Raw genomic sequence first — 24,242 nt, 5'->3', positions numbered from 1 at the left:
TATGTATTTGAAAAGTAAAAGATGCAAGTGCAGCAACAGCAACAGCAGCATCGGCCACGGCACAGAAACGCAAAAGTTCAACAGACTAAAATAAAGTTGGAGGCGTCATCGTCATCGCCATCGCCATCGCCATCGTCTTCTTTGCCTTTTCATCTTCTCTCCCACTTGTTGCAAGTATTGTAAATTAATTCATATTAGCAAAAACAAATTCCCTCCATCTGTGCGTCTATGTATCTGTGTGTGTCTGTGTGTGTAAGTGTTAGCTTTTAGCATTTCATTGAGTTGCCGCACAGGTTTCTGTGGGAGCATCAAATGCAAACTGAAACTATATAAAAACGAAGGCTGAGAAAAAATCAGCTAGCTAAAATGTTAATTACTTTACTTACTTACTCACTTCTAGTTTGAAATGCATCTGCATATGCACATAGGCCAGCCAATCAATTTATAATTTGCATTGGTTATGGGTAAGAAGCCAAACTTAAATGTGTCATTTGGCAAAACAAAAGACTTAAGAAACGAACTTCATTTCAACTGGCCTCCGCCCCAAAGTCCAGCCCATGCCCAAGCCCATGAAAGGTTGTTGTTGTTGTTAGCGTTGCACACAACAAAAGAACATAACTGTCGCTAGAAACTCAAAACGCATTTAATTCGAAACTCGAAATAAGTAAAGAGAACCACCTCGATGGAGTCAAACATCGGGAAAGAGAGTCAGATGTACCCAAAGAGAGCCAGAGAAACAAAGAGTGTGGTCTTCGGTTGGCGCTCTCTGGCCTGCGGTTTTTGGTATAAAACATAAACAAGCCAAAGAAAGCCATTCATTTTGTTGTTAGAGGCTGGCGCGAACCGTTAGTTGGCAGCAGCCGGAGATACAAAAATCGCTTCAAGTGCAACAGTGAAGACATTTCCCATGTCTAAAGATTCAATTACACCATTTTAGAGACCAAGCGAAAGAAATATAATATTCAACCCAGTGAAGTGAAGTGCCGGACATTTGTATTTGTTGTTTTCGCCTCTTAAGGACACTCTTAAGAAAGGATAAACTCAATTTCACATTGATTGGATAATTAATAAAGTTCAGATTCAATTTCATTGACATGCAGTAAGTAAATTTTTTTTTTTTTGGTTTGGCCATGCCAGCACCAAAGGTGAACCAAGAGTCGGTTATAATTAGCATTTGGATTTGGGGCCCCCTTCTGGGGTTTGGGGTTCTCTCTGTGAGCTGTGGTTAACAATGATTTGTAGTCGCCGACGACGACGACGACGACGACGCCGCCGCCGGCAGGCAACCACGAAATATTCTTTTGAAACATTTCAAAACCCCAACCGAACAAACACAAATATCTTTGTATTTACACACAAGATTTGTTGTTGTCTTTTCGGTTTTCCTATTTTCCACTGGCTTGGCGTGTCTCTGACTTTTCCTTCTAGTCTTTTTTTCTCTGTTTCTGTTGTTTTTTTTTCCGCTTGGCGTGGGAGTTTCTTGTCTTTGGCTTTTGTTTGGTTTTCCATTGCTGTTTGGTGTGCAGTTGGCAGTTACCTAATCTCATTGTCTAAGAAGGAGAGTAAGCACTAATGTGTAATAATTTATATTATATATACCATGTAGTTGAGCATTTATGTCAATCAGAAAGCCCCAGCTGTCCATCTGTTTGCCTACGGTGGCGGTGACGATGAAGGCGACGCTGACGCTTACGGTGACGGTGACTATGAGTCAGATTGTGTTTTTTGTGGGCCTGGTCCATGCCAACTAAATAGATCACAATCTCTAGCCCAAAAGTCAATTGCATCATAAAGTCCTTTCTAAAATTCAGATAGATTACATACTTGCGTATTATATAAAGCCAACAAGAGACTGACCCAGATGGATGGACAGGGAGTGGGGGAATGGTATCAAATATACACGGACTATGGCAACAAGGCGTATACGCAATATTTCATTTCATTTTTGCTTTTGGGGCGTTTGGAATTACAGTTATGCATAGACACAACGCGGTTACGCACAAAAATGCGCAATTGACCAAGCGTGCCTAGGCTTCAGGCTGCCAACCACGCCCTGATACCACGAAACCCCGGCCAATTCCAAGTCAAAGACATTGGAAATAAGTTTCATCGATTTGGCTTTTGATATTCGATTTAAATAGTTGATATGGTTGGGTGTGTGTGTCAAATGAAACACTGTGAAAGGCCAAATCCGAAAAGGAAAGCTTTGCTCTAATTGTCAAACCTAAAGGCCTAAAGACCATGCATTAGCTGCAAAATGTTTTAACAGATTTGTAAAAATCCAAAATGAAAATGTGTAGCACATAAAATCCATTGCCAAGCAATTATACCACACACACACACACACACACAGGGACAAGCACATAATTCACATGGTTAAAAAAAAAGCAAATCAGCTAAGCACATTAAAAATCAACCTCACAAATGCACGCACATTAACAAAGTTTAATTTCATACAACAAAAAATTAAAGAAAAAACGAACAACAAAAAAGCAGTGCAATGTAATTTGGTTTTTTTCTGTGCCTCTTTTGGTCTGGTTATTATTTTTTGGGTTTTCCTTTTGGCACTTTACACAGTTTAATGGCAGTTCCAGAGGCTGCATAAGTGAAAAAGAGCGTTTGTTAGCGAGCTTGTATTTTAATTAAACTATAAAATAAAGTAGGTACATACACTTAGCTAAGTGAAAACAAAAGATTTAGGCAACAAACTCGACTGTTAAATGAAAGCAAATTGACTGTGAATTAGGAAAAGCGAAGGGAAACGATAAACACGTTAAGGCCAACACGCTGAAAGAAAAGAGATGTTGGTTTAATCAATTCTAATAAAGTTTTCTCTATTTCTCTGACTTATAAATTAATGTTGTTTGCCCGTTGACCTCTACGAATTTGACATAGAAGAACTTTTAACTATTAACCATGACTTTGTAGGTAAAAAGTGCTCGATAAAAAGTAAAAGTTGTCTGTTTGTTCTTACTTACTACTAACTAAGCAATGTTTTTTCTATTTCGGATAACTCACTTTTCTACTCAGATTAATGATGCCAGTTTGTTGAGGAAAATGCGAAATTTATATAATGTTCTGCCTTGCTCAAAATTTCGTCAGCCGACACTTGTTCAGTTATGTCACCAGCATTTAAACTGTCCGCCTAACATTAAGCACACCCAAAACACATTTAAGGAAATCAAAAGCAAATATAGTCCGAAGCACCTCTCGAGTAATAACATAAAACTAATACGCAACGAAAAAAGGCACACACACACACACTCCAGATTCATTCACACATACATACACTTGTGGATATGTATAACGAAACCGCTTTTGCAGTTGTGGTTAATGGGAGCCAGAAGCAGAGACAGTAATAGAAACAGAGACAGGAGGAGGAGATCAACATCCAAGTAAAACGCATCGTCTCTGTCTCTGTCTCAGCCTCAGTGTCTCTCCCCAGTGGTATGTGATGCAATTTTGTGCCACATCTGGACTACATACCAGCACCGGAGTAAGTTCCAGAGACATGCAATGTTGCCATTTATGGCAGACAGCCTGACTGTGTCTGGATGGATGGATGGATAGAGATTACGAGAGTTGATCATATGTAGAGCACTAGGAAATGTCTGGGGATATTTTTTGTGATGCAAGTGGGCACACAACAAGTTGTGATATCGGACTCAAAATGGACGATCTACGATCTATATAGAAACCGCTACATGCTCTCTAGTGGAGAGTATTGCCATGATGAGTATTCCCATGATCGTTTCGCAAAAGGTTCGTTGACAGTGACAATGCAGCTGCCGTTGCTCAGCAGCCTCCTAAGGCGACTTAAAGTTCAAAGGTTCATCATCAGCAGCAACTGCAGCGACAAAAGGCAGCCAGCTAAAAACAGGCTTCAACTTACCTGACAAATTACTCGTACTAGCTAACTAGAATTGCCAGTTACATAACGCAGTTTGCTTTATTAACGTGCCTTAATTATCGCACTCCACCTCACCCCCCACCCTTTCCCCTTCAGTAGAGTGTAACCAGAGTTACTCCGCCCGCCCGTTGCCATTTCACTTGGTCAAGCACTTAAGCAAAACACGCGATTGGCATGTGAGGCAAGAAAGAAAAGTAAAAGTCACAATATTTGATATAATTTTTTTTATTATGTGATTTTCTACGATGACTATTACCCAATGACCTCGATTCGGCTATCCATCAAATGACATTCGATTATTCTCTTTCCCCTGCTTTGCCTGTTAACTCCTTCTCAAGGGTATCTCTGGATTGGTTTCAAATTTTTGTTGTCTGCTTGGCCAACGATTTGCACCCTGCTCCCGGCTCCCTCCCTCCCTTTGGGCATAACAAGTTTTCTTGGCTTTGGTCTTGCATAACTTGTGCCTTCTTTGGTTGGCTTTGGTTTGGCTGCATCTTCAGCATCGATTTCATCGTTGCCACAACAAAATATTTTCCCGCGTTTTTGTTTTATTTTTTTTGCAACTTTTTTCTGTGCTTTGCCACAGAGTTTCCCATATCATAAATTGCCTGAATTCAACTCTGTCTCTGGCTTGTTGCTTATTTGTTTTTGCAGTTCACATTTAACCCTGCTACTAGTCCTGGCAATAGCCACTGCCCTGGCGCAAGGAGCTGCCACTGGAGCTCCCTCAGCCACGGCTACCACTGCCCAGCCGAAAGGATTCTCTGCACGTTCCCTGAATGTAAATGATGCTGCTGGTGCGGACGAAGAGGACGACTTTGAGACGCAGGCCCAAACACATCTGGCATACAGGCAGCAACAGCGACCCCTCTACGAATATAGCGAGGAGGAGCAGGAGGAGCCGGCGCGTCAGGTTTACATAAATCGGAAACAGCAGCAGCAACAACATCAGCAAAACAACTACTTAAAGAGTCAAAGCCAACTCAAGAAACCACTGAGCGAGGAGAGCGAAGAGGAGGAGGAGGAAGAAGTGGAAGAGCCCGATCGTTTGTCGACGTTGCTTAGCAAGTCATCCTTTACCTGCAATGACCGCAATTCTGGGTAAGAATCTTGGCAGATATCTGTAAGGATTCCCTTAACCGCGTTCCCTTTCATTTCAGTTACTACGCCGATGAGTCATTAAGCTGCGAGGTCTTCCACTATTGTCAGGAAAACCAGAAGCATTCGTGGATATGCCCAGAGGGATTTACTTTCCATCAAATTCATTTAATCTGCATGCCACCATCGCATGACAACATTTGCAAGCAATCCTCCAAATATCACATTGTCAACGATTACCTGTACAAGCCGATCAATCTTCAGGAGCACCAGAGCAAGCCCAATGTGACCTTGCGCTACTCCGAACGCTATTTCCCTGAGAACTACTACGAACACGAGCGTTACGATGACGAGGAGGAAGAGGATTTGCCTCCAGCCAGGCCAAGAGTACAACAGCAGCAGCAGCACCGTCAAGTGGTGGCTTATCAACAGCCGCAGCATCAGGCCCAGTCTCAGTCGCAGGCCCAGCACGTGCCCCAAGTGCGCGTTCAGTATCAACCTCAGCCACAACAACAGGTTGTCACCCAGATCCGTCATCAGTCACAGCCACAGCCGCAACCCCAGCCCACCACTTTGGCTTATCGTAAACCGCTGCCCGCAACCACCATCCAGCCACAGTTGCAATTGCATCACCAGCAGCTGCATCATGCCCAGATCCAACCTCAGCGGCCGCAGACAGTGGCGCCAACCGTAACGCCGACGCCATATCGCTTCTTCACAGCCGCCCCCCAATTGCAGCATCTGCAACAACAACATCAGCAAGTCTTCCGCACACCCGAGGAAATAAATATTTCGCTGCAGCAACGCCGGCCGCAGGTCTTTATAGCCACAACGCCGCGTTACTATGAGGATGAGTATCTGTATGAACGAAGGAAGTAAATGAAGAGCAACCAGTCTTGTCGCCCCTTTTCTGTCCATCATCCACTTTTAGCTTTACTCCCCCTTTCCATCACCCTGGGTGGAATTATAGCGCGAGTTTTGTGTACCTATTTTGTAATATTTAATATCCTGCTAGAAGAATCCTCCTTCTAACTGAATTTGTTAATAAAGAAAGCCACATTAAGTTAACAAGCCCAGTATTTACTGTATGTCGATCTCCATGAACTGATCAGCATTAGACAGGTGCACAGCCTGGGTTTTCGTGTCCTCCTCGACCACGAAATTTGGTCCAATCAAGCAGTTCTTGAGAACGGAGCCACTCTTCACCTGCGCCCGATGACCAATGATGCAATTATCTATGTTGCACCCTTCCTCTATTATGGCATTCGACATTATGATGGAGTTGCTCACTATGTTCTTCGGATTGATCACGCAATTCGATCCGAATACACTGAAATTGAGGGAGGTTTTTTCTGACAATTTGGCATTGTCGGCTACAATGATTTCCTTTGTCTGAGTCGACTTCACCATGGCGCCGGGAGCGATTAAAGGATGCGATTCCCCACAAAGTTGCAACCAAATGCTAGCCAATTTACGATTGATGGCTAAAAAGCTGAGCGTGTTATTGATACGCACGCCAATTGTTTCCTTAGGCGCCTGGATGGCATAGCAACGAACGAGATCACCATGATACGGGGCATGGGAGAGAGATTGATTGAACAGCGAGGTCTGTGTAATCTTGTGATCGAGGGTTGAGTGGGGAACGTACTAAATAAAAGACAACGTGTTTGATCAGTTGGAAGTGGTAAATAGAGAGGTGTCATTCTTACATGCAGAATATGATCCTCGTGCTTAGTAGCCACTCCCACCTCCGAAGTGGTGTCCTGTGTAGTTTTGGCTGGTCGTCTGGCATGTTGCTTCTTGATTAAGTGTGGCAGGAATTCACCCTTGAAGGTGGAAATGCTTTCCTTCTGCAAGAGACTTTCGGATTAACATCTATTTTCCCCTAAATTCTTTACTTCTACAACTTACACTATGCAGATAGTCTATGACCCATTTCTTTAGCACATAGATATGTGAATCGGACAGCCGACTGTACACATCCAATTGTCCCTTGTTCTTGACCAGATGTTTCTGAATATTCAAAGTGTCCTCGCAGTCGCTGGCAGCAAATACGAAAGCTAAGCGCTGCGTTGCCGGATGTATGCCGATCAAATCTCGTTCTGGCTTATGCTTGCTCTTGGGACCCGGCATTATCACATCCGACTCGAAGCCGCTTTTAAAAAGTAGCATGGCTAATGCGGCGTCGTGTTCCCGAAACTTGTTAATCAGCGGGTACAGCTTTACATTGCTAACCAAATCGCAGCTCATTACAAGAAAATCGGATTTGATGCGATCGTGTATATAGCGCAGACTGTCGGCAGTCCCAAAATCACTATCACTGGGAATGGTTGCATACTCCACTTTCAGCTTGAGCGGCGTATGTTCAAGGGCCAGTTGAATCTCTAATTTTTCTTGCTCGAGCACCACAACAATTACCTCTGAAATAACGTCAAAATTGTATTAAATACTCGTGGCACAGTTTTAAAAATTACCTGAAAAGTTGTGTTGTTGCAGCAGATTTAATGGATACCATATCAGTGGATAAGGCCCAACAGGCAGCAATGCTTTGGGCGCATCACCCAAAACTTCCGGCAAACGTGTGCCGCGGCCGGCAGCCAATATTACAGCCTGAAACATGTGCATGCTATTGTAGAGGATAATTCTTAATTTATTTATATTTCCAACTAAAGTTGCCAGTAGAACAACCTTTTTTACTATCGTTGTTATCGATATTTTCGAGTGTTAGCAAACGCTTGGAAACTAGCGGGCATTTTCAAACATTTAAAAAAACGGTAAATGTTTACTATTACTACTCGAGATTTCAGTGTTGAAAAGTGGAAAAATCGGGTAAAGCTAGATTTCAGTGTTGTCAATCGCTATTTTTTATTTGGCGCGCTGTTTGACTGACCTGGTAGCCAAATATTTTAATCTAAACTCAAAAGTCGAGGAATATTCGGCTGCTCTGGCAGCCGAATATTGTATTCTAAACTATATTTGTTCCATAAAATCAAGAAATATTGTAAACTCAACAATATTTTCGTTTGTTGAGAATAGTGCTAACAAAAGATTCAAAAAGCCCGCGTATTCGAGTATCCAAAATTCGGCATTCGGCAACACCATCTCAAAATTGAACAGCTTTTTTTAGCCGGAAAAGGCTACTTTTAGCTATAGTCCCGCTAAAAATATTAATTTTCTTTTGTTAATTACTCAAAAACTACGAAATAAATCGCCAAGGCGCAGCTGAGGTCGTGCTCGTGCAATTTTTCTCTTTCGTTTGATACCAAAATTATGTAGTTTAAGGGCGTTTTGGGCCCGAGTAGTAATAGTAAACATTTACCAAAAAAACAAGTGCCGATTTGGGTTCTGGTGTCCAAGTTTAGTTATAAGCATCTCTCTAATTTTGTAATAATTTTTGCAAGGATGTACAAGTTTTACTAATTCTCTTAATAAAATAAAACGAGTAACGCAACTGCAAAGCGCTCAAAAATTTAAGTCGCGTAAATCTAATACGAGAATATTTTGCGCCACTGTAAAGATTTGTTTCCAGATGGGGTACTGTATGGCAACACTTTGTTAAGGTCATTTCATAAATACAAGCGGTGCCCAACACTTGTTTCGACCTCAAATCATATGTTCGCAGTCATGTGATTGCATTGCCAATGCAAAATTTAAGTCAGATGACCAGTTTTTCCATCCAAATCCAGATTCCTTTATTTTTTATCCTTTATTTCTTTGTAATTACAACAGAAGAGCATCATGATCACTTTCTAAATGGAACAACAAAATTTTAATGCATGATTTGCGCGCTAGCACTTTTGTATACTATATAAATGGAATACATACATACATACAAATACAGAGTTTTCTTACATTTGGAATAGACTAAATACTTTAGCTACATACAATAAGTATTGGTGGCGAATTAAAATGGAAACAATAGAACAATAGATTAACAAATAGTATTGCTGGAATATGCACACAGATGTAGACGCACCCCCTTAATACTTAGAAAAGAACGTCATCGTCGCCCTCATCTAGAATGTTGTCTGCTTGCTGGCGCACATCAATTCCCTGTTGCAACAGCTCTGCTTTTTTAGCATCGGCCTTGATTCTGGCCTCACGCTTTTTGTCCTGAATCTTCTTAAGGCGGTAGAATTCTTCACGCTCCAGCTCATCCAGCTCGGAGATGATGTAGGCCAGTGTGCGATCAATACGGGGAATAATCACATGCTCAATGGCATTCACACGACGGTTGGTGATTTTGATCACCTCGTCCAATGTGACGAAAGATGTCTGAAGCGAAGCCAATTCCACCAATAGCTTGACAGCGCTCTGGTAGTTTTTCTTCATCTTAGCCAGCTGCTGGCCACCACGCGCCAAGCCAGCCAATTCGTAGGTATCGGCACCATCCTGGTACGACTCGAAAACTGGCAGAGTGACACCAGCAACATTGTCTTTTTTAGTACGGATTTTGATTTGGGCCTTGGTAACATTTTGAAGCACCACCTGATTAATGTCGCCCGAGGCAAATTTAGCCTCAGCCAACGAGAAGGCAGCTTCTTTCATAACATCGCCCATCAGAGTTTTGGTCTCAATGATTTTTCCCAGAATCATACGGAAACGCATTTGCAAAGCATCCGCCTTCTTCTTAAGGAGTCCATGACCCTTCTGGGCTCCTGCCAAACGGGCCTTCATCAACATTTGTGCACCTCGGGAGGGGAAAATTGGTAATCTATCTTTGCCAGACATTTTGCACGGATCACTTTTTGACTATTTGTTTTTCTTCTAATTAACAGCGACAGCAATATTCTCCGTATTATGCACGTCCCGATTAAGTGAAAATTTCCAATTGGACTAAGCAAGGTTGCAATTCTGAAGAAGAATCGATTGGACACAAATAATCGATAATAAACAGACATTTTGTTTCGCATATCGATAACAAATGGGCATTTTGTTCCGATAGCGCCGATAACCGATCAAAATTTATTCAAAGTTTTGTGCGCGCCGGGTATAAGAATAATTGGTCTCGACCTACAATTGTGGAGCCATTTTTGTCTCTTTCCACTTTCTACATAGCAAAACAAGCACATGCTCAAGATTAACATTCTTGACATTCATCAATATGCACCTGGTGCCGCAAGACCATCCTTAAGACAGACCCGACCGCAGAGTACAATTCCCAAAATAGGCACAGATTCTCTGCATCTTTGGAATGCCACTGTCGCGTCTCTTTCATTAAATTTATGGTCTTTTACAGCAAGATAAATTTAGTTGCTGTGAAAATGACCCAAATAAATGTGATCGGTAAAACACCACCTGAACAGATCAGCCAACGACCAAATTGCATCTGGCATCCAATTTGACAGCATGGAGCACTCTCCCAAAAGCAGTGGCCATAAGGTCTGAATTTGTGAACTGCTGCTTGCTGTTGTTCTGGCAGTTACTCTTGGCAAATACCAGCGTAAGGATTACACATGTTGTAAACGGTCTTCTTTGAATATAGTACAATAAACTATAGCAAAAATATTTGGGCGAGACGGTAAATTGTTTCAGTCGATGGTTTTTACACTAATTCTGATGGCGCTCCCGTGGTGCAAAACCTTGCACATAAAAAAGGTGGAATCTACAGATGGATGCTTTGCCGTTAGTTCGCTTCTTGTAGTTTGAAGAAAATTCTTTTATAAGCGATTTGAAAAGATCCCTGCTATGAAGGCAAAGCAATCTAGTTCTCAATGAGTGTCAGCTGCAGCTTCTTACGAGTACCGACCTGCCGCCGGAACTAATGGAGCTCAATAATATTAGCACCTGTTCAAAACATTATGTCGCAAAAAAGATCGAAGACATTAGACGTCATAATGATAATGTATTGCCCTTGACTAATGCCAGCTTTGATCGGCTGTTTAAATTAAGGCCAATTGTTCCTCACTTCTTTATTATTTATTTTGTTTGTTATGACCTTACCTGGTCCTATGCGCGTCGATAACTCGATGAGGCTCGCCGGCTAGCTATAATCGGGTCGTGGGATTCGATAACCCTGCCTCTTTCGCGCACAACAATAAAAAAATGTATCAAACACAATCCAGGGTACATCATTGAGAACGACATCCACTGGAGACTGTTACTCAGGACTAAAAAAAAATATTACTACATACATATACCTCGGTCATTACACACACACAAACGCTTCACACCCATCGGCTTGGGGATCTGGCCCTGGGCTTTGAATTGATCCCGGCATACCCACCCTTCCTGGCAGTTTTGGTATCCTACTGCCCCATATAAACTCATTGCTGGTATTATCGGTTCATTACCGATCGCTCATCCCATTTCTCCGGGTTTTATCCACCGTCCTCCCCCTTTTCCGACAAACCAAACTACTCAATATATATCATCTTTTCTCAATCGTTTATGATAATTTTATAAAATGATAGGTTAATCTAATTAATTCCAATTTTTACACGCTCACCGAGACATCACTCTGTCTCCAATGACCCGCTGTATTCGGGCAACAAAAAGAACAAAAAAAAAAATATAAATTTGATAATTTCTCCTTTGCTTTTCTTTTAGACGCCAACCTGACCATAGGGGACCTACCTAAAAAAAGAGCTCTTCTTTTATGATAAGGACTACGTGCAGATTACACCTATTGGAGTTTTTGTGGGACTAATACGTTACGACAAGAGATGTAGCGGCGGCACGTTTTACAATAACGAGATTAATTATAATAAAACCAGAGGGCCGGGGCTAACTTCGACCGCGTCAAAGTTTGTATACCCTTGCAACTTTTTTGGTAACTCTATCCTTACCTCTTAGCCATCAATGTGGAAGAACGTTTTATCTAAAAAGGCTTAAGCTTGAGAAAGAAAGGCCTACAATCATAGGAAATAACGAAGATATTGATCAAAGTCACTGTTTTCCACCGATCGTTCCTATGGGAGCTATATGATATAGTCACCCGATCTTTATCAAATTCGGCACAGTCATTAACATATATATTAAATTAAGAAATGTTTAATTTAAAAGCAATCGCGTTAAAAGTAACGAAGTTATTTACAAAAGTCACTGTTTTCGCCCGATCGTTCCTATGGGAGCTATATGATATAGTCACCTGATCTTGATCAAATTTGGCATAGTCGCTTATAGGCGTAGTAAACTCTCTAATATTAAGTTTCACGACAATAGCTCAGAAAATAACGAAGGTATTGAGAAAGTCACTGTTCGTGACTTGGCCGTTTGTATGGGAGCTATATTATATAGTCACCCGATCTTGATCAAATTTGGCATAGTCGTTTATAAGCGTAGTAAACTCTCTAATATTAAGTTTCACGACAATAGCTCAGAAAATAATGAAGTTATTGAGAAAGTCACTGTTTGTGACTTGGCCGTTTGTATGGGAGCTATATGATATAGTCACCCGATCTTGATCAAATTTGGCATAGTCGCTTATAGGCGTAGTAAACTCTCTAATATTAAGTTTCACGATAATAGCATAGAAAATAACGAAGTTATTGAGAAAAGTCACTGTTCGTGACTTTGGGGTTTGTATGGGAGCTATATGATATAGTGGTCCGATCCGGCTGAATCCGAGATATACAACGCCTGCAGTATATACAAGCCTACGTGCAAAATTTGAGCTCTGTAGCTCTTACGGTCTAGGAGGAGTTTGCGTTGATCCAGACGGACGGACGGACGGACGGACGGACATGGCTAGTTGAACTCGTCTCGTCGTGCTGATCAAGAATATATATACTTTGTATGGTCGGAGATGCTTCGTTCTATGCGTTGCACACTTCTGACCAAAATTAATATACCCTTTTTGCAAGGGTATAAAAAGAACAAACGATATTAATAATATTGAGACTCGATATTGGCAAACAAAAAAACGAGGCTCATTCGAGCGATTAAATAAAAACGAATAAATAAATTAAATAAATAATTAATTGAGCAAATTAATAATTAAATAAATGAATAACTGAATAAATAAATGTATGGGTAATTAGGATAAGGTTATATAAATAAATAGTAGTTAATTATGTATGATTTAGGCAATAAATTAGCTCTGTATGAGTATATAATATATATGTATATAAAAACGAGGACGATAAAAATAGACGGGGGATTACAATTTAAAAATAAATCGGTCTTGCGGGGAGCGTATTGGGTGATCACGTGGGGAACAGATTCACCTTACGACTCCCAAAGGATAGTTTAGGAGATTTATCTTACGCCGGCTTCTGTGAAAATTTCAGGTCAAACTCGTGTTCAGGCCGGAACTCCCTCTTCTATTTCAATTTATAATTTTCTCCTGAAGGCGAAATATGTGGTGGTCACGAGGCCATGGAGAATCTTCATAATTATGGGGGGAAATAAAAAACTTGGCCAGGCCCCGAAGATATGCGGCCTGACCCCTTGATGACTGCCGATTTGGTTGGCCTGTACGGAGAATTCCGAAGGTGAGGATAAGATTAGGACTAACTCCCCTGGGCCGTCCCTGAATATGAAAAATTCACTTACCCCTCTATCTTGTCCAATCCCGTATGGGCATATACCCAGGATCTGGCTTCCCTCTTGGAATATTTCACAGCATAAAATTTTTCTGGGTCCTCACATCACTTTTTTTTCCTTTGGTATTAATTCTTTTTTACGTTTTCTTTCTTAGGCTCTCGCCCTAACCAACCACTCTCGAGAACTACTTCGACCGATTTGACCTTCATCTGTCCCGACTATCCCGACCAGGAACAGTCCCACTCCGAAATCCTCTCTCTCAGATTTGAAAAGCCGGGCTACCGATCTTCTCATTTGTTACCCGCTGCCTTACCCGTTTAAGGGGAAAAATTCCCTACCTTCCTGTCTCCATTATCCAACACTACATATTTCCCGACCTATCGATAACTATAAACAAAAAAACACCCCAGCCATAACATGTTATAATATTTCTAGACTTTGCTTTGCGCCAGCAGCATGATCTTTCACTTTCAATTCGAAATCAATATATTGTGCATGATTTGAAATTTACTCACTCGAGCGACTATTTCATTAAAAAATCGATGCTCTTTTTTGAAACAAAGTCATCGACTATTGTGTATCAAATGGATTAATTTTGCCATCTCTATGTGTGGACAAATTTCAAAGAGGCACAGCTGTTTGAAAACTAGAAAACAATTCGTTTCAAAATAACAAATTTTCAGCTAAGTTATAAAACAAATAATGCTAAAGGTGCAGCGCGTGTGTCTTCACTTGTGGGACTCTCAGATATTATATAACAGTTCACGGCATTTCGCAAAAAAGAGTAAGGTCAAGTCAAACCACGGATCCATGTCGAACCCGAAGCCCATGGTGCACCAGGAGCTAATGCGTTATGTAAATCCTTATGCCAGGATCAATGTTTACTCTGATATTTTTGTGCGAATCCAGCCAGCTGATGTTCATCAATATACCAGCGGCGATGCTCTTATTGCACAGCTCCATGGCGATTCAGTGAAAAACTCAAATGTGTCACTCAATGTAGATATCTCGGATGATGAGAAAGTAGTTAATGTGCTGATAAAGAAGTCAGAGGAGAAATCTTCCAAAATATTTTGTCAGCTCAATATACCCGTTAGAGCTGATCTAAAAGTAGATGCTAAAGACAATGTGAGCGTGGAAGGCATACAAAGCGAAATCCTAGATGTCAAGACTGATGGTATTATCACAACTAAAAATTGCAAGGCCAATTGTATATCGTTATTTAGCGAAAATGGCAACATCGTTTGCCTAGGCACTTTACTTGGTAAACACACAGAAATAGAGACGCACAATGGGGTAAGCTTTGGATGGAGTAGATTGACTTCCTATCCCCTTTTGTTTTATCTTTAGAATATTTTAGAATATTTTTATGGAAAAGCTTCAAGGCAACGTTTTGAACTGCTCGACACAGTCGGGCAATATTAGTACAGACTGTTGCTACGTTGAGAAGTCAAGATTTCAAACTCTAACTGGGCGGCTGGAATTGAAAAATGTACACAAGACTAGTGAAGTGTTTGTTTATCAGGTCGGCGAAATAAATATGAGTAAGTTGGTCCTCATTAGTTGTCATATTTCACTGATATTCATTTGATTATTCTTTTAGCTGGTGTCTGTGGGACTCTGAATGTACTGACCAAAGGGGGCATCCTAAACGTTCAGCTAAGTGAGCTGATAGGTGAAAACAAAATTGTTGCCGATAATTTAGTCAATGAGGCTGTTATTAACATATCCCAAGTTATTGAGCAGGACATTCATATTGATGTGAGAGCCCCGGTTATTAAATTGGAGGATGAACTAAAACACGTGTCGCATGCCCTAAACGAAGATAGTAGTCAGTTCCTACTTAAAAACGAAAATAATCATCAATTGCTAGTCATAGGGACGAGCGAGAAGGGTGTTCGCCTAGGCAAACAATCGTGGAGCGATATGATGCGGCAAAAACTTGAAGCCCTGGGAAACGCAAAGATTTCCACTTAGTTTAAGATTAAGATTACAAATATATATATTTATATTGTGCCAGTAAGCTACAATCTCAGTCCATTTTTCTGTGGTATGTTCTCTAAGGAGTATCCTTTGTTTTTAGGCTTGGCCAGATCCCTGATCCTTATCCAGAGATTCACTTAGTCGCTCATGGGCCTTGCTGAAGATTACATCCTGCTCGGCCTTGAGTGACGACATAAAATTCTCTATTTTATCGACCTTTATGATCTCTTGCAAATCCACTACGCTATCTGCCTTAACCAACATGTAGGCCATAAGGCGGAGTAATTTAAAAGCATTCTCGACATACTGCTCTCGGGGAACATCGTCTTCCTCATCAGTATCGAAGCCGTCGCCACTGCTATTATCACCAGTGTTGCTTTCATTATAGTCCTCAATGTGTTGCCTTAGTCTTGACCAGATCTTGAGCAGATTAACAAATGCATCGCGATGATAGAAATATTTGAGACGCTGAAATTAAAAACCGGGATATGAGTTGCTATAGGTTTTTCAATGTTTGCTTCTTGTCTATTACACTGCAAATGTGAGCCAAGTCCTCGAGATATTCTTCTTGGCGCTCGCCCATGGGCAATAATTGCATTGGCTGCTGAAGGAACAGCAGAATGCGATTCAGGCAGTTCATAATGTTGGGAGCATAGACATCCATGAGACACCCATCCTGAGCCTCCGGGAGTTGCACGAGTATGGTGCAAATATTCAGATAGGTTTGAATGATCTCCACCTCGCAACTGATTTTCGGCGCACACGCGGAATAGCCCACATCGGCATCCTCTTCGGCATCAGTGTCTTCGTTGCTGGGGGGCAAGTCTCCATGATCTCCGTTTACTTCATCCGCCTGCTTAGCCTGGTCATCTCGCATGAGACGCATAAATGCACTGTTAACACCATCGCAGAGCTCTTGAACTAGAAAAACGTCTGCGAATGGCTTTAGATTGAGATCTGTGCCGGCATTTTCTTCTTCTACCATGGCACAACTGGCAAGCACAGCATTGATGGCTTTAAGCGTCGCTGAGAGTAACTCGTCGCTAACTGACTGTTGCAAAATGAATCCTAGATGCCTGGATGATCCCTCAAAAGCGGCAAAGCAAATGTAAAAATCAATAGCGAATTTCTCCTTTCCACTCATTACATGGGTCATGATGTATTGATAAACGCGCATTAGTTGTAGTAGCATGCCAGTGTCCATGCAGGTGGCCAACTTGAGAAGTGTCTCAATCCAATCCGGATTCATGGTAAGTTGCTCCACGCATTCTACCTGAGCACACATATTACCCAGCATTCCGATAAGGATTTCATAAAGTCGGACATCGTCACTGCCAGTGATGGCGTACATTAGCAGCCCGATGGCATCGTTTTCCAGAAGAAGGGCCACTAATTCCCGCGAGACAGACATATCCCACACTTTGCATAAAGCATCCTCTAACTCCTGGCTCAGCGGTCCTTCATCTTGCTGGCTGAGGCGCATCAGCGTCTGTAATACAAATCTTCTGCTGTACATTGTGTCTCCTACTGCATCCCCGCGCATGCGCTCCAGCAGCTCCTCCTCGTTTCCGTCGGAGTCGCCATTGCTTTGAATGTCGTGGGATGGAGTGTCTGGACTGTCTGGTTCTGACCCGCCAGCTTCATTGTGGCCCTTGTGATTCTCGGGCCCTGGCATGGATCAAATAGTAGATGTTATTTGTGGCTTGGACTTTAATTTCTTGTGTCAATCTCACAATTGGACACTTTTTTAAGAAAGTTTTCGTTCTTTCGCTCGTTTTCTCAATTCCTTAAGTCCCGTTTAATTCAGGAGGTTGGCACAGGACAACGTTTGGTATTTTCTGTTATGAACCAGGGATGGATTGATGACAATTTGGTATTTTCTGTGTTAAAAACCAGGTATGGATTCCTAAGGTCTGAGTAAAAAGTCCTAAGGCCTGAGCCGGAAGTCCTAAGGTTGAGTCGTTCTTTTGGCGGGGACATTTAAAATTAACTAACTCTTGGTTAAAATAAAATCTTTATTTAATAAGCATTAAAAAACATTTTGAAAATTCGCATATTATTGTGCAGATATGTATGCAGAAATAACAGATTGAGAACAATCTCTACCTTTTAACGATATAAACATTAAAAAAAAAAAGCAGCGAATATAAATTCTTTGGATGAAAAAACCCTGAATAATAAAATGATTTATGTATAACATATTTATTATATGTGTACAACGAGAGACGTTACTTTTTTTAACGAAAAATTTACGAAACGAGTTAAAGAAAACACATTTCTATGTAAAACACAACATTTTTCAAATATATTGTTACAATTGTAGATTAAAGGAAACCACCCTGAACTATGGGTCGAATTTGAACACGATCAAACTGGAATTTCAATGGCTTCTGTAGGTATTCGACACCTTATACAATTACTTCAACATCTCAAATCTAACCGTTCAAAATCGTTTTATCTATTGTTTCACGATAATGAGAGAATTTTATAATATTTTTTATAGATATAACTAAAATGTTAACATTAATCTCTCAAAAATTGAGATTTGAAAGTTGAGCGACATGCTTTTAATGCCATCTTTTCTTAATTTCTTCCGTATAAATGTTTTTTAGTTTTATATACACACATGTATGTATGTACATACGTACATATGTATAATTGGTAAAATCCAATTTATTTAACAAAATCAATCAAACTCTGAAAATGGCACTGCAATCATATCATCTTGGCTAAATTTTAACTGCTTTCCAAAAATAAAACAAATACTCGTTTAACAATTAATACTTCTTATTACTTAATGACTTAGATTCACACAAATAATCACAATTTTAAGCGTTTTTCACTCTCCATTGCGATCGCAGCAGAAGACTTGACAGATTGCTGTAGGGCAATTCGAAAAGCAGCGAAAACATAATGGCAGCAAAATAGACAATAATGGTGAAGCCGCAGCAGACCACAGACTGAAAGAGATGCAAATTGATACAGAAGGAAATTGTTACTCATAAATATGTTACTTACCAGCATGAAGGGATCCGCATGGGTGCTAGAGCTTGTGAGGCTGTACACAAACGCAATTACCAACGGATTGAGCAAGTAAATTCCATAGGACAGACGGTTTAAATGTTGAAAACAATTGTCCTCGAGCAGGCGGGACCACCAGACCCCACTGCCCGTGGCGCTTCCGATAACCATCCAAGAAACGGTCAACGAAAAGATTATTCGTCCCAGTACAAACAGGGATATGGTGATCAGATAACCCAAATCCCTTTTTACCGTGGAGTAAATGCATATGATGAAGACTAGCAAACAGAAGTGCCAGAGCCAGCGAGTCTGCGTCTCAGTGAGCTCATAGTGGAAACGCTTCTCGAGTAAACACCAGGCAGCGATGGCTCCAACAATGTAGGGCAGTATGCGAACAAATGGGCTTGTGTAGATCTGCGTGCCCGTGGCATATGTGGCATCGAAGGAGAATTCAAATTTATAGTTAATGCCAATGCCGTAGGACCAGGTTATGGTGGCCAGAAGTGCAGTAACCACCAGATATTTAGCTTGTCTCGGATGTCTGGCATAGAGAAATAGGACGATATTGGCCAGCAGGAAAAACTGCATATCACAGGCAAGACTCCAGCTCCAGTTAACGCAGAGTTCGCGATGGTCAAACAAATTTTGAATGAAGAGTAAATTGCGCCACCAGTGTTGAGTGCAGAGCTCGTCGAATCTCTCATTGATGTGATAGACAGAGACATCGCCCATATAAGCAAAGACCAAGTCCACGCTGCCCATAACAATGAGATAGAGTGGACCGATTCGAAGATAACGATGAAAGAGAAGTTTACCGAACAGCTTAATATTGCCTCCAAGACCATTTCGACGAACTGCCTCCATTTGTTGGGCATTGCGCAAAAAGTTGTATGTCTGCAAGAACCCACTGAAACCCAGTAAGGATTAGCTTGAGAAAAACTGTAATTCTTGCTCGACTCACCTTATGGTGAAGAACACATCCACAAGAAGTGGAGCCGACGACACATACTGGAAGAAGATCTGTTCCGCATACGAAATAAGTACCGTCTTATTGTGAACCGTGAAGTACATGTACCAAACCACATGAAATATTAATATCCAGATGGCACATACCGATCTGAGGCCATTCATGATGGGAATGTCACTGCCACTGGTCTCCTTTACAGCAAAGATCTTTCGCCAGTTGGTGGATACATCAAAACACGCCACCAAATTCTGCAGCGGCTGCCATTTTAAAACCAAGTCCAAAAAACGCCACATTTCCGATTCTACAGGGGCCAGACCAATGGCGGGATCCGGTTCGTCCTTCTGATTTTGTGTCGCATGTCGCAATTTCTGGGCACACAATATGAGTGCTCCTGTGACCAGCAGAGAACCCACCACTAGCTTAAAGGTGCGTCGCTGGAAGAACTTATCACTCAGTTTCAAGTCCTTTACGTAAAGAACATCAGGCTTCATATCGTAAATATCATTGTCGGTGAAAGTGGGATCGGCCACATAGTCTCTGGCCAGCTGCTTGATCTCTTCCGACTGGCACGAACTGGGCAGGCACAGGCCAATGTGTAGGATTTGCTCTGACATTAATTTAATCTCCACCTGCCAAGGCGAACTATGGCGCAAATAGATCACTCTGTATGCCATTTCAAAAGGGGCGCTCTGGGTGAGAATGCTGTAGTGCATGGCTCTCTCGTAGTTCCTGGACAGAGTGATTCCCACTGGACGCTGCACGCCTTGGCAGGCTTCCCTACTACCCAACCAATAGTTTTGGCCAAACACAAAGCCCGAAGGCTTCGTCCCTGACGCATCAAGAACTGAAATTAAATTCAAATCAATCATTACAAAGTCAATACCACGAGTCTTAAAGTAATCATACTTGTGCGTATGGCGACACATATCTCTCAGTAAGGTCAATTGCTTACCTTTCATAGCCCACGCCTGTTTGTTCAGTATGGCCCGTTGAATCTGCTGCAACTGGGCGTAACACATTCCACTCACTTGGCTCTCATTGACCACTTTAGTTAGACCGAATATGACAGAGCTACGCGCCAGAAGAGACACCATCGACTCTGACTTTGCCTCTGTGTATCTGGCATCTTGCTGGGTGGGGGGGCTTTGGGATATGGCTAGGGGAAGAGCTTTGCTCGTGTTGCCTGGGCTAAGACTATAACGTTGATAAAGCCCGTCTGTTGCATTCCATTCAGCACATGTCGTCTGGCAAATGAACATTATGGCGCCCAATGTGAGGGCTCGTGTCAAAAATGTTTCCATAATTGTGCTTATACCTATGCTCTTTGTGAGGGCAACTGAAACGAAAGTTTCGCTTGTATTATTCATGAATAAAAGTGCATTGTCGAATAACAAACTAACACATACAATTGACAAACGTTCCAGCTTGAATGGGCACTTGTACCCCACATACGAGAAGTCGTTAGCCCTGTAAGCAAATACAATTAGAGTTAGTCAAATAATCTTTCACTTCAAATATGAACTTCCCACCGGAACAGTCTTCATCTCAACGGAAAACGGGGAGGTACAGTGATTGAAGTAGACAACCTGACTGACTCATTTGTACACAATATCTAAATAAGATGACAACAACGGCTAATTCCAATATCAATTTACAGCCTAAGTGCTCTCCAATGTCAACATGCTATACCTCCAAGTAAAGGCAAGGTAGGGATTTGAAGGCTTGTGGGTTTGGCAAAGTCAAAGCACTGCCAATTGATAGGCTAGTTCATTCATACAATCGAATTCGCAATTATGAAGTGTGCTCAACAAAAAAAGGTCATTACCAAAAAGAAGTCGAAATCAAACTGGTTAGTCAAGTTCAGGGACCATCTTGGACACGTGCGAGTGAATTTCTACCTATTTTTGCATAATTGCCAATTAAACTCGATTTCTGTAAAAATATTTGCATTGGCTTTTGGCTGATTTCATATACATACATTCATACATATGTTTTGTATTTAGGCATAAGTACCTACCAATGCATAAATTATAGAAGCCAAAAATTGTTTGTTTTGTTCTCAATTGACTGCTGGAATATTGCCTCCTTCCTTCGGGCAATTTGACCATATCTAGGTATATACCGTCAATATATTGTCTTTGCCAATTGAACGCATGCGTGGGCAGACCATTGGCCTGGTACAACTGTCTGGATTTGATCGCTTTTTCCAAATGCTTTTCGACTCTAATTAAGGCGAGTATCCGAATTCAGAAATCATTTCAAGGTCAACCAGACCTACATAGTATGTTTAGATATGCAAATGAACCCTAACCTTAGCTTTGGCTTTGCAAATCGCATCCCGAAGATTGGCCATTTTATGGTCCATTTAATAGCAAACAAAAGATGTTGTAACAAGTTGTTTGGCATCTCATTTTTCTTCATTTCTTGCTTTTTTATGGTTCGCTTTTGAGCTCATAGTTCATAGTTGGCAATATCAGTTGCAGGCCAGTTAGTTGGTGATTTCTTTTTTTTTTAAAGAGATTATACAGTCATTAGGGTCGTTTTTTCTTTTTTGATTTTGCGTCATGAATACTCGATGCTGTGAAATCGTTATTATTGATACCAAAGGTGGGATGAAAGCCGGTATACAGATGGAATATGTCTGCCTTATTCTGAACTTAAAGGCACTCCATGGATTAGTTCACTTACTTTTCGTGCAATAGTCGAGCACTCTCTTTATTAATCGTATACTAAACAATTTTTTAAATTTCACCGATTTTTACGCATTTGATTTTAGTTTGATTGAATGCCTTGCTCGTTGTAAGCTATCCAAAACCATTAATTATTATTTTTTTTTAAATTTCGTTTTCGAATTTGAGCTTGGCTCAGGCTAGTTCGCGGCTTTCCGTCCAACTGTTGCGCCCTGCGCTCGGTCGCACCTTTATTAACTTCGACAACCATTGAAACACGTGAACAACAGGTATCCCAGAGATGGAATAACAAAAACAACCCACTCAGCATCAACATTAAAATGAACGAAACGAAACCGAAATGAAATGAAATAAAATGTGTGTTTTTTTATGTTTTTTTTTTTTTTTTTTGTAATTTTGCAAGTTTATTTTGTCGAGGTTTTCGTCACTAATTCAGTTTCTTTTTCATTATTAATTTTGTTGGTTTGATTCGAGCAACGTCACTGCGGTTCTTGGCATATCCCGTCCCCTCAAAAGGGAGGTTCATTGACTTTTGGATACAAGGGGGCGTCCGCTGCTTCCGCATGACTCAGGGGGCAGGATAATAAATAAGGCGGTTCGAACAAATCTTCAACAGCGACAATTATTGAAAGCGCAAGGTCCTCAATTCAGAAAATTACTATGTTGGTATCAGGAAGATCCGAAAATCTATAGTTGCCTACCTATGTAGGTTCAACAACAGCAATTGGGAAATGACCAAGCAGATTTACTGCGAAAGGTAACTACAGCTCTAGGATATATCCACAAGGACATAATATCCCTTAAGTCATAAGGGATTTCAAAATGCTGGCCACTTTTTTGTTTTTCATAACTGACCCAAATTCCTTGGTTGTTCACTTTGCTTTTACAATAAAAGCCGAAAACTAAAAAACACAATTACAATGAACTTGAGGAACTATTTTAGTCACAGAATTTTCAAAATTTATTTGAAGCTTTATTCTTGCCGTTACAAACGTAATCATCTGAAAATAGGTTCAATTTTGTTCCCATGATAGACCGAAACTGACTTTTATTAGACGAATTTTTATATAGCAAACGATTTCAAGGTGCTTGTTAAGTTAAATAGGATTTTTAATTGCCTGATCTTTGAATCACTTTCATAAACAGATGTTATTGCCTTTTAAGGAATAAAAACAATTCCGAAAGCCGAACCTATTAAAAAATTTATTTCAATCATAATATATAAAAAACAAATACATACATATGTACATACATATATCGATATTTAACAGTGTACAATTGAGTTTTAAAGTGCGTTAAAAGAGAGAGAAAGGTAGCAATTCGTATTAGTCGAAGGCCAGGTCTTTGATACAGTCAAACTTCCCAATAATATATTTTTACTGGAAAAAAATTTAAGTATTTGGTGGAAGGAAACTTTTCCGAACCCATAAAGTGTATACATATATTCTTAATCAGCATCAACAGCCGAGTCGATTCAGCCAGGCCAGTCCATCCGCCTGTCTGTCCGTGTTAATACGCAGATCTCGGAGACTATCAGAACTGCAATCATTATTTGGTACTTACAAAGCTAAAGCCACTAAATTGATGTGTAGACTTCTTCAGGATGTGCACAGATTATGAATTTTCCAAATTTTTTATTTATTATTAATTTCATTTATGTCGACCGAAATTTGCAACATTTAAATAAAAATATTTAAATCCCTCTAACTTGTAAATGAAGGCATGAATTTTTTAAATTCTCCAAGTATTGAATAAATTGCGACTTCATGAAATAAAAGTTTAGTAGAATATTTTGCTGTTACTTCGAAAATTTTGTTTCGTTTGAAAAGAAAACATGATAATTGTAATTAACTTGACTAAAACCTACTGCTTTATTTAGCTCCATAATACATCTAAGACATTTTCAAAATTTAATTTAATAGGTTCTTCTAAATTTGATGTAAGATTTTGTGCTATAATTAACAGGCGTTTAAATTAAATATCATGTTAATTTTGGTTAGTGCTGTAAAATTGCAAAATATCAACCCCGTATTTTCAACACTTTTTTGTTGGGGACTCCTAAGGGTGCGAGTAATAGTGCTAAGGG

At 40.6% G+C, this 24,242-nt stretch overlaps 6 protein-coding genes and 1 long non-coding RNA gene across 7 annotated transcripts; 2 read left to right on the top strand and 5 right to left on the bottom strand.

The window, feature by feature from the left end:
- The first annotated feature begins 838 nt into the window (after window positions 1-838).
- On the top strand, window positions 839-6,084 carry LOC137575287 (putative cyclin-dependent serine/threonine-protein kinase DDB_G0272797/DDB_G0274007). The gene is made up of 3 exons (XM_068287761.1): window positions 839-1,099; window positions 4,565-5,011; window positions 5,071-6,084. The coding sequence occupies exons 1-3, from the start codon at window positions 1,095-1,097 to the stop codon at window positions 5,885-5,887; spliced, it is 1,269 nt and encodes a 422-aa protein (XP_068143862.1). The 5' UTR covers window positions 839-1,094; the 3' UTR covers window positions 5,888-6,084.
- On the bottom strand, window positions 5,985-7,712 carry eIF2Bgamma (eukaryotic translation initiation factor 2B subunit gamma). Its single transcript, XM_068287760.1, has 4 exons — window positions 7,483-7,712; window positions 6,920-7,428; window positions 6,718-6,858; window positions 5,985-6,655 (listed from the first exon to the last, which is right to left on the bottom strand). Exons 1-4 carry the CDS (start codon window positions 7,631-7,633, stop codon window positions 6,089-6,091), a joined length of 1,368 nt encoding a protein of 455 aa, XP_068143861.1. The 5' UTR covers window positions 7,634-7,712; the 3' UTR covers window positions 5,985-6,088.
- A 1,038-nt stretch (window positions 7,713-8,750) lies between these two features.
- Window positions 8,751-9,846, bottom strand: Vha36-1 (V-type proton ATPase subunit Vha36-1). Its single transcript, XM_068287616.1, has one exon. It carries the CDS (start codon window positions 9,737-9,739, stop codon window positions 8,996-8,998), a length of 744 nt encoding a protein of 247 aa, XP_068143717.1. The 5' UTR covers window positions 9,740-9,846; the 3' UTR covers window positions 8,751-8,995.
- Window positions 9,847-12,914: 3,068 nt separating this feature from the next.
- On the bottom strand, window positions 12,915-13,739 carry LOC137575289 (uncharacterized). Its single transcript, XR_011032140.1, has 2 exons — window positions 13,505-13,739; window positions 12,915-13,423 (listed from the first exon to the last, which is right to left on the bottom strand). It is a non-coding gene; the product is annotated as an uncharacterized lncRNA (long non-coding RNA).
- A 337-nt stretch (window positions 13,740-14,076) lies between these two features.
- Window positions 14,077-15,518, top strand: LOC137575511 (protein FAM185A). Its single transcript, XM_068288093.1, has 3 exons — window positions 14,077-14,791; window positions 14,856-15,039; window positions 15,099-15,518. The coding sequence occupies exons 1-3, from the start codon at window positions 14,198-14,200 to the stop codon at window positions 15,470-15,472; spliced, it is 1,152 nt and encodes a 383-aa protein (XP_068144194.1). The 5' UTR covers window positions 14,077-14,197; the 3' UTR covers window positions 15,473-15,518.
- Window positions 15,480-17,326, bottom strand: LOC137575510 (protein saal1). The gene is made up of 2 exons (XM_068288092.1): window positions 16,011-17,326; window positions 15,480-15,946 (listed from the first exon to the last, which is right to left on the bottom strand). Exons 1-2 carry the CDS (start codon window positions 17,151-17,153, stop codon window positions 15,575-15,577), a joined length of 1,515 nt encoding a protein of 504 aa, XP_068144193.1. The 5' UTR covers window positions 17,154-17,326; the 3' UTR covers window positions 15,480-15,574.
- A 980-nt stretch (window positions 17,327-18,306) lies between these two features.
- Window positions 18,307-22,174, bottom strand: LOC137575486 (nose resistant to fluoxetine protein 6). Its single transcript, XM_068288066.1, has 6 exons — window positions 22,155-22,174; window positions 20,873-20,933; window positions 20,419-20,802; window positions 19,461-20,310; window positions 18,497-19,406; window positions 18,307-18,438 (listed from the first exon to the last, which is right to left on the bottom strand). The coding sequence occupies exons 3-6, from the start codon at window positions 20,765-20,767 to the stop codon at window positions 18,307-18,309; spliced, it is 2,241 nt and encodes a 746-aa protein (XP_068144167.1). The 5' UTR covers window positions 20,768-20,802; window positions 20,873-20,933; window positions 22,155-22,174.
- Between the last annotated feature and the right edge of the window lie 2,068 nt (window positions 22,175-24,242).

This window comes from Drosophila tropicalis, unplaced genomic scaffold, assembly GCF_018151085.1.
Source record: "Drosophila tropicalis isolate 14030-0801.00 unplaced genomic scaffold, ASM1815108v1 contig_573, whole genome shotgun sequence".
In the NCBI taxonomy this organism is placed as follows: Eukaryota; Metazoa; Arthropoda; class Insecta; order Diptera; family Drosophilidae; genus Drosophila; species Drosophila tropicalis.
Note: the sequence above shows the minus strand (reverse complement) of the source record. Positions and strands in the feature narration are given on the sequence as shown.

Bases quoted from the DNA above. Each gene is read 5' to 3' on its own strand.
- LOC137575287 (XM_068287761.1), top strand. The intron at 5,012-5,070 runs GTAAGAATCTTG...CTTTCATTTCAG, and splicing joins TGCAATGACCGCAATTCTGG to TTACTACGCCGATGAGTCAT.
- eIF2Bgamma (XM_068287760.1), bottom strand. From the start codon at position 7,633: ATGCACATGTTTCAGGCTGTAATATTGGCTGCCGGCCGCGGCACACGT. The intron at 7,429-7,482 runs GTAATTTTTAAA...ACGTTATTTCAG, and splicing joins GCAACAACACAACTTTTCAG to AGGTAATTGTTGTGGTGCTC. The intron at 6,859-6,919 runs GTAAGTTGTAGA...AGTCTCTTGCAG, and splicing joins TCATAGACTATCTGCATAGT to AAGGAAAGCATTTCCACCTT.
- Vha36-1 (XM_068287616.1), bottom strand. From the start codon at position 9,739: ATGTCTGGCAAAGATAGATTACCAATTTTCCCCTCCCGAGGTGCACAA.
- LOC137575511 (XM_068288093.1), top strand. From the start codon at position 14,198: ATGCTAAAGGTGCAGCGCGTGTGTCTTCACTTGTGGGACTCTCAGATA. The intron at 14,792-14,855 runs GTAAGCTTTGGA...AGAATATTTTAG, and splicing joins AAATAGAGACGCACAATGGG to AATATTTTTATGGAAAAGCT. The intron at 15,040-15,098 runs GTAAGTTGGTCC...TTATTCTTTTAG, and splicing joins GGTCGGCGAAATAAATATGA to CTGGTGTCTGTGGGACTCTG.
- LOC137575510 (XM_068288092.1), bottom strand. From the start codon at position 17,153: ATGCCAGGGCCCGAGAATCACAAGGGCCACAATGAAGCTGGCGGGTCA. The intron at 15,947-16,010 runs GTAATAGACAAG...TTTTAATTTCAG, and splicing joins ACTTGGCTCACATTTGCAGT to CGTCTCAAATATTTCTATCA.
- LOC137575486 (XM_068288066.1), bottom strand. From the start codon at position 20,767: ATGGAAACATTTTTGACACGAGCCCTCACATTGGGCGCCATAATGTTC. The intron at 20,311-20,418 runs GTAAGCAATTGA...ATTTAATTTCAG, and splicing joins ACAGGCGTGGGCTATGAAAG to TTCTTGATGCGTCAGGGACG. The intron at 18,439-18,496 runs GTAAGTAACATA...CATCTCTTTCAG, and splicing joins ATGCGGATCCCTTCATGCTG to TCTGTGGTCTGCTGCGGCTT.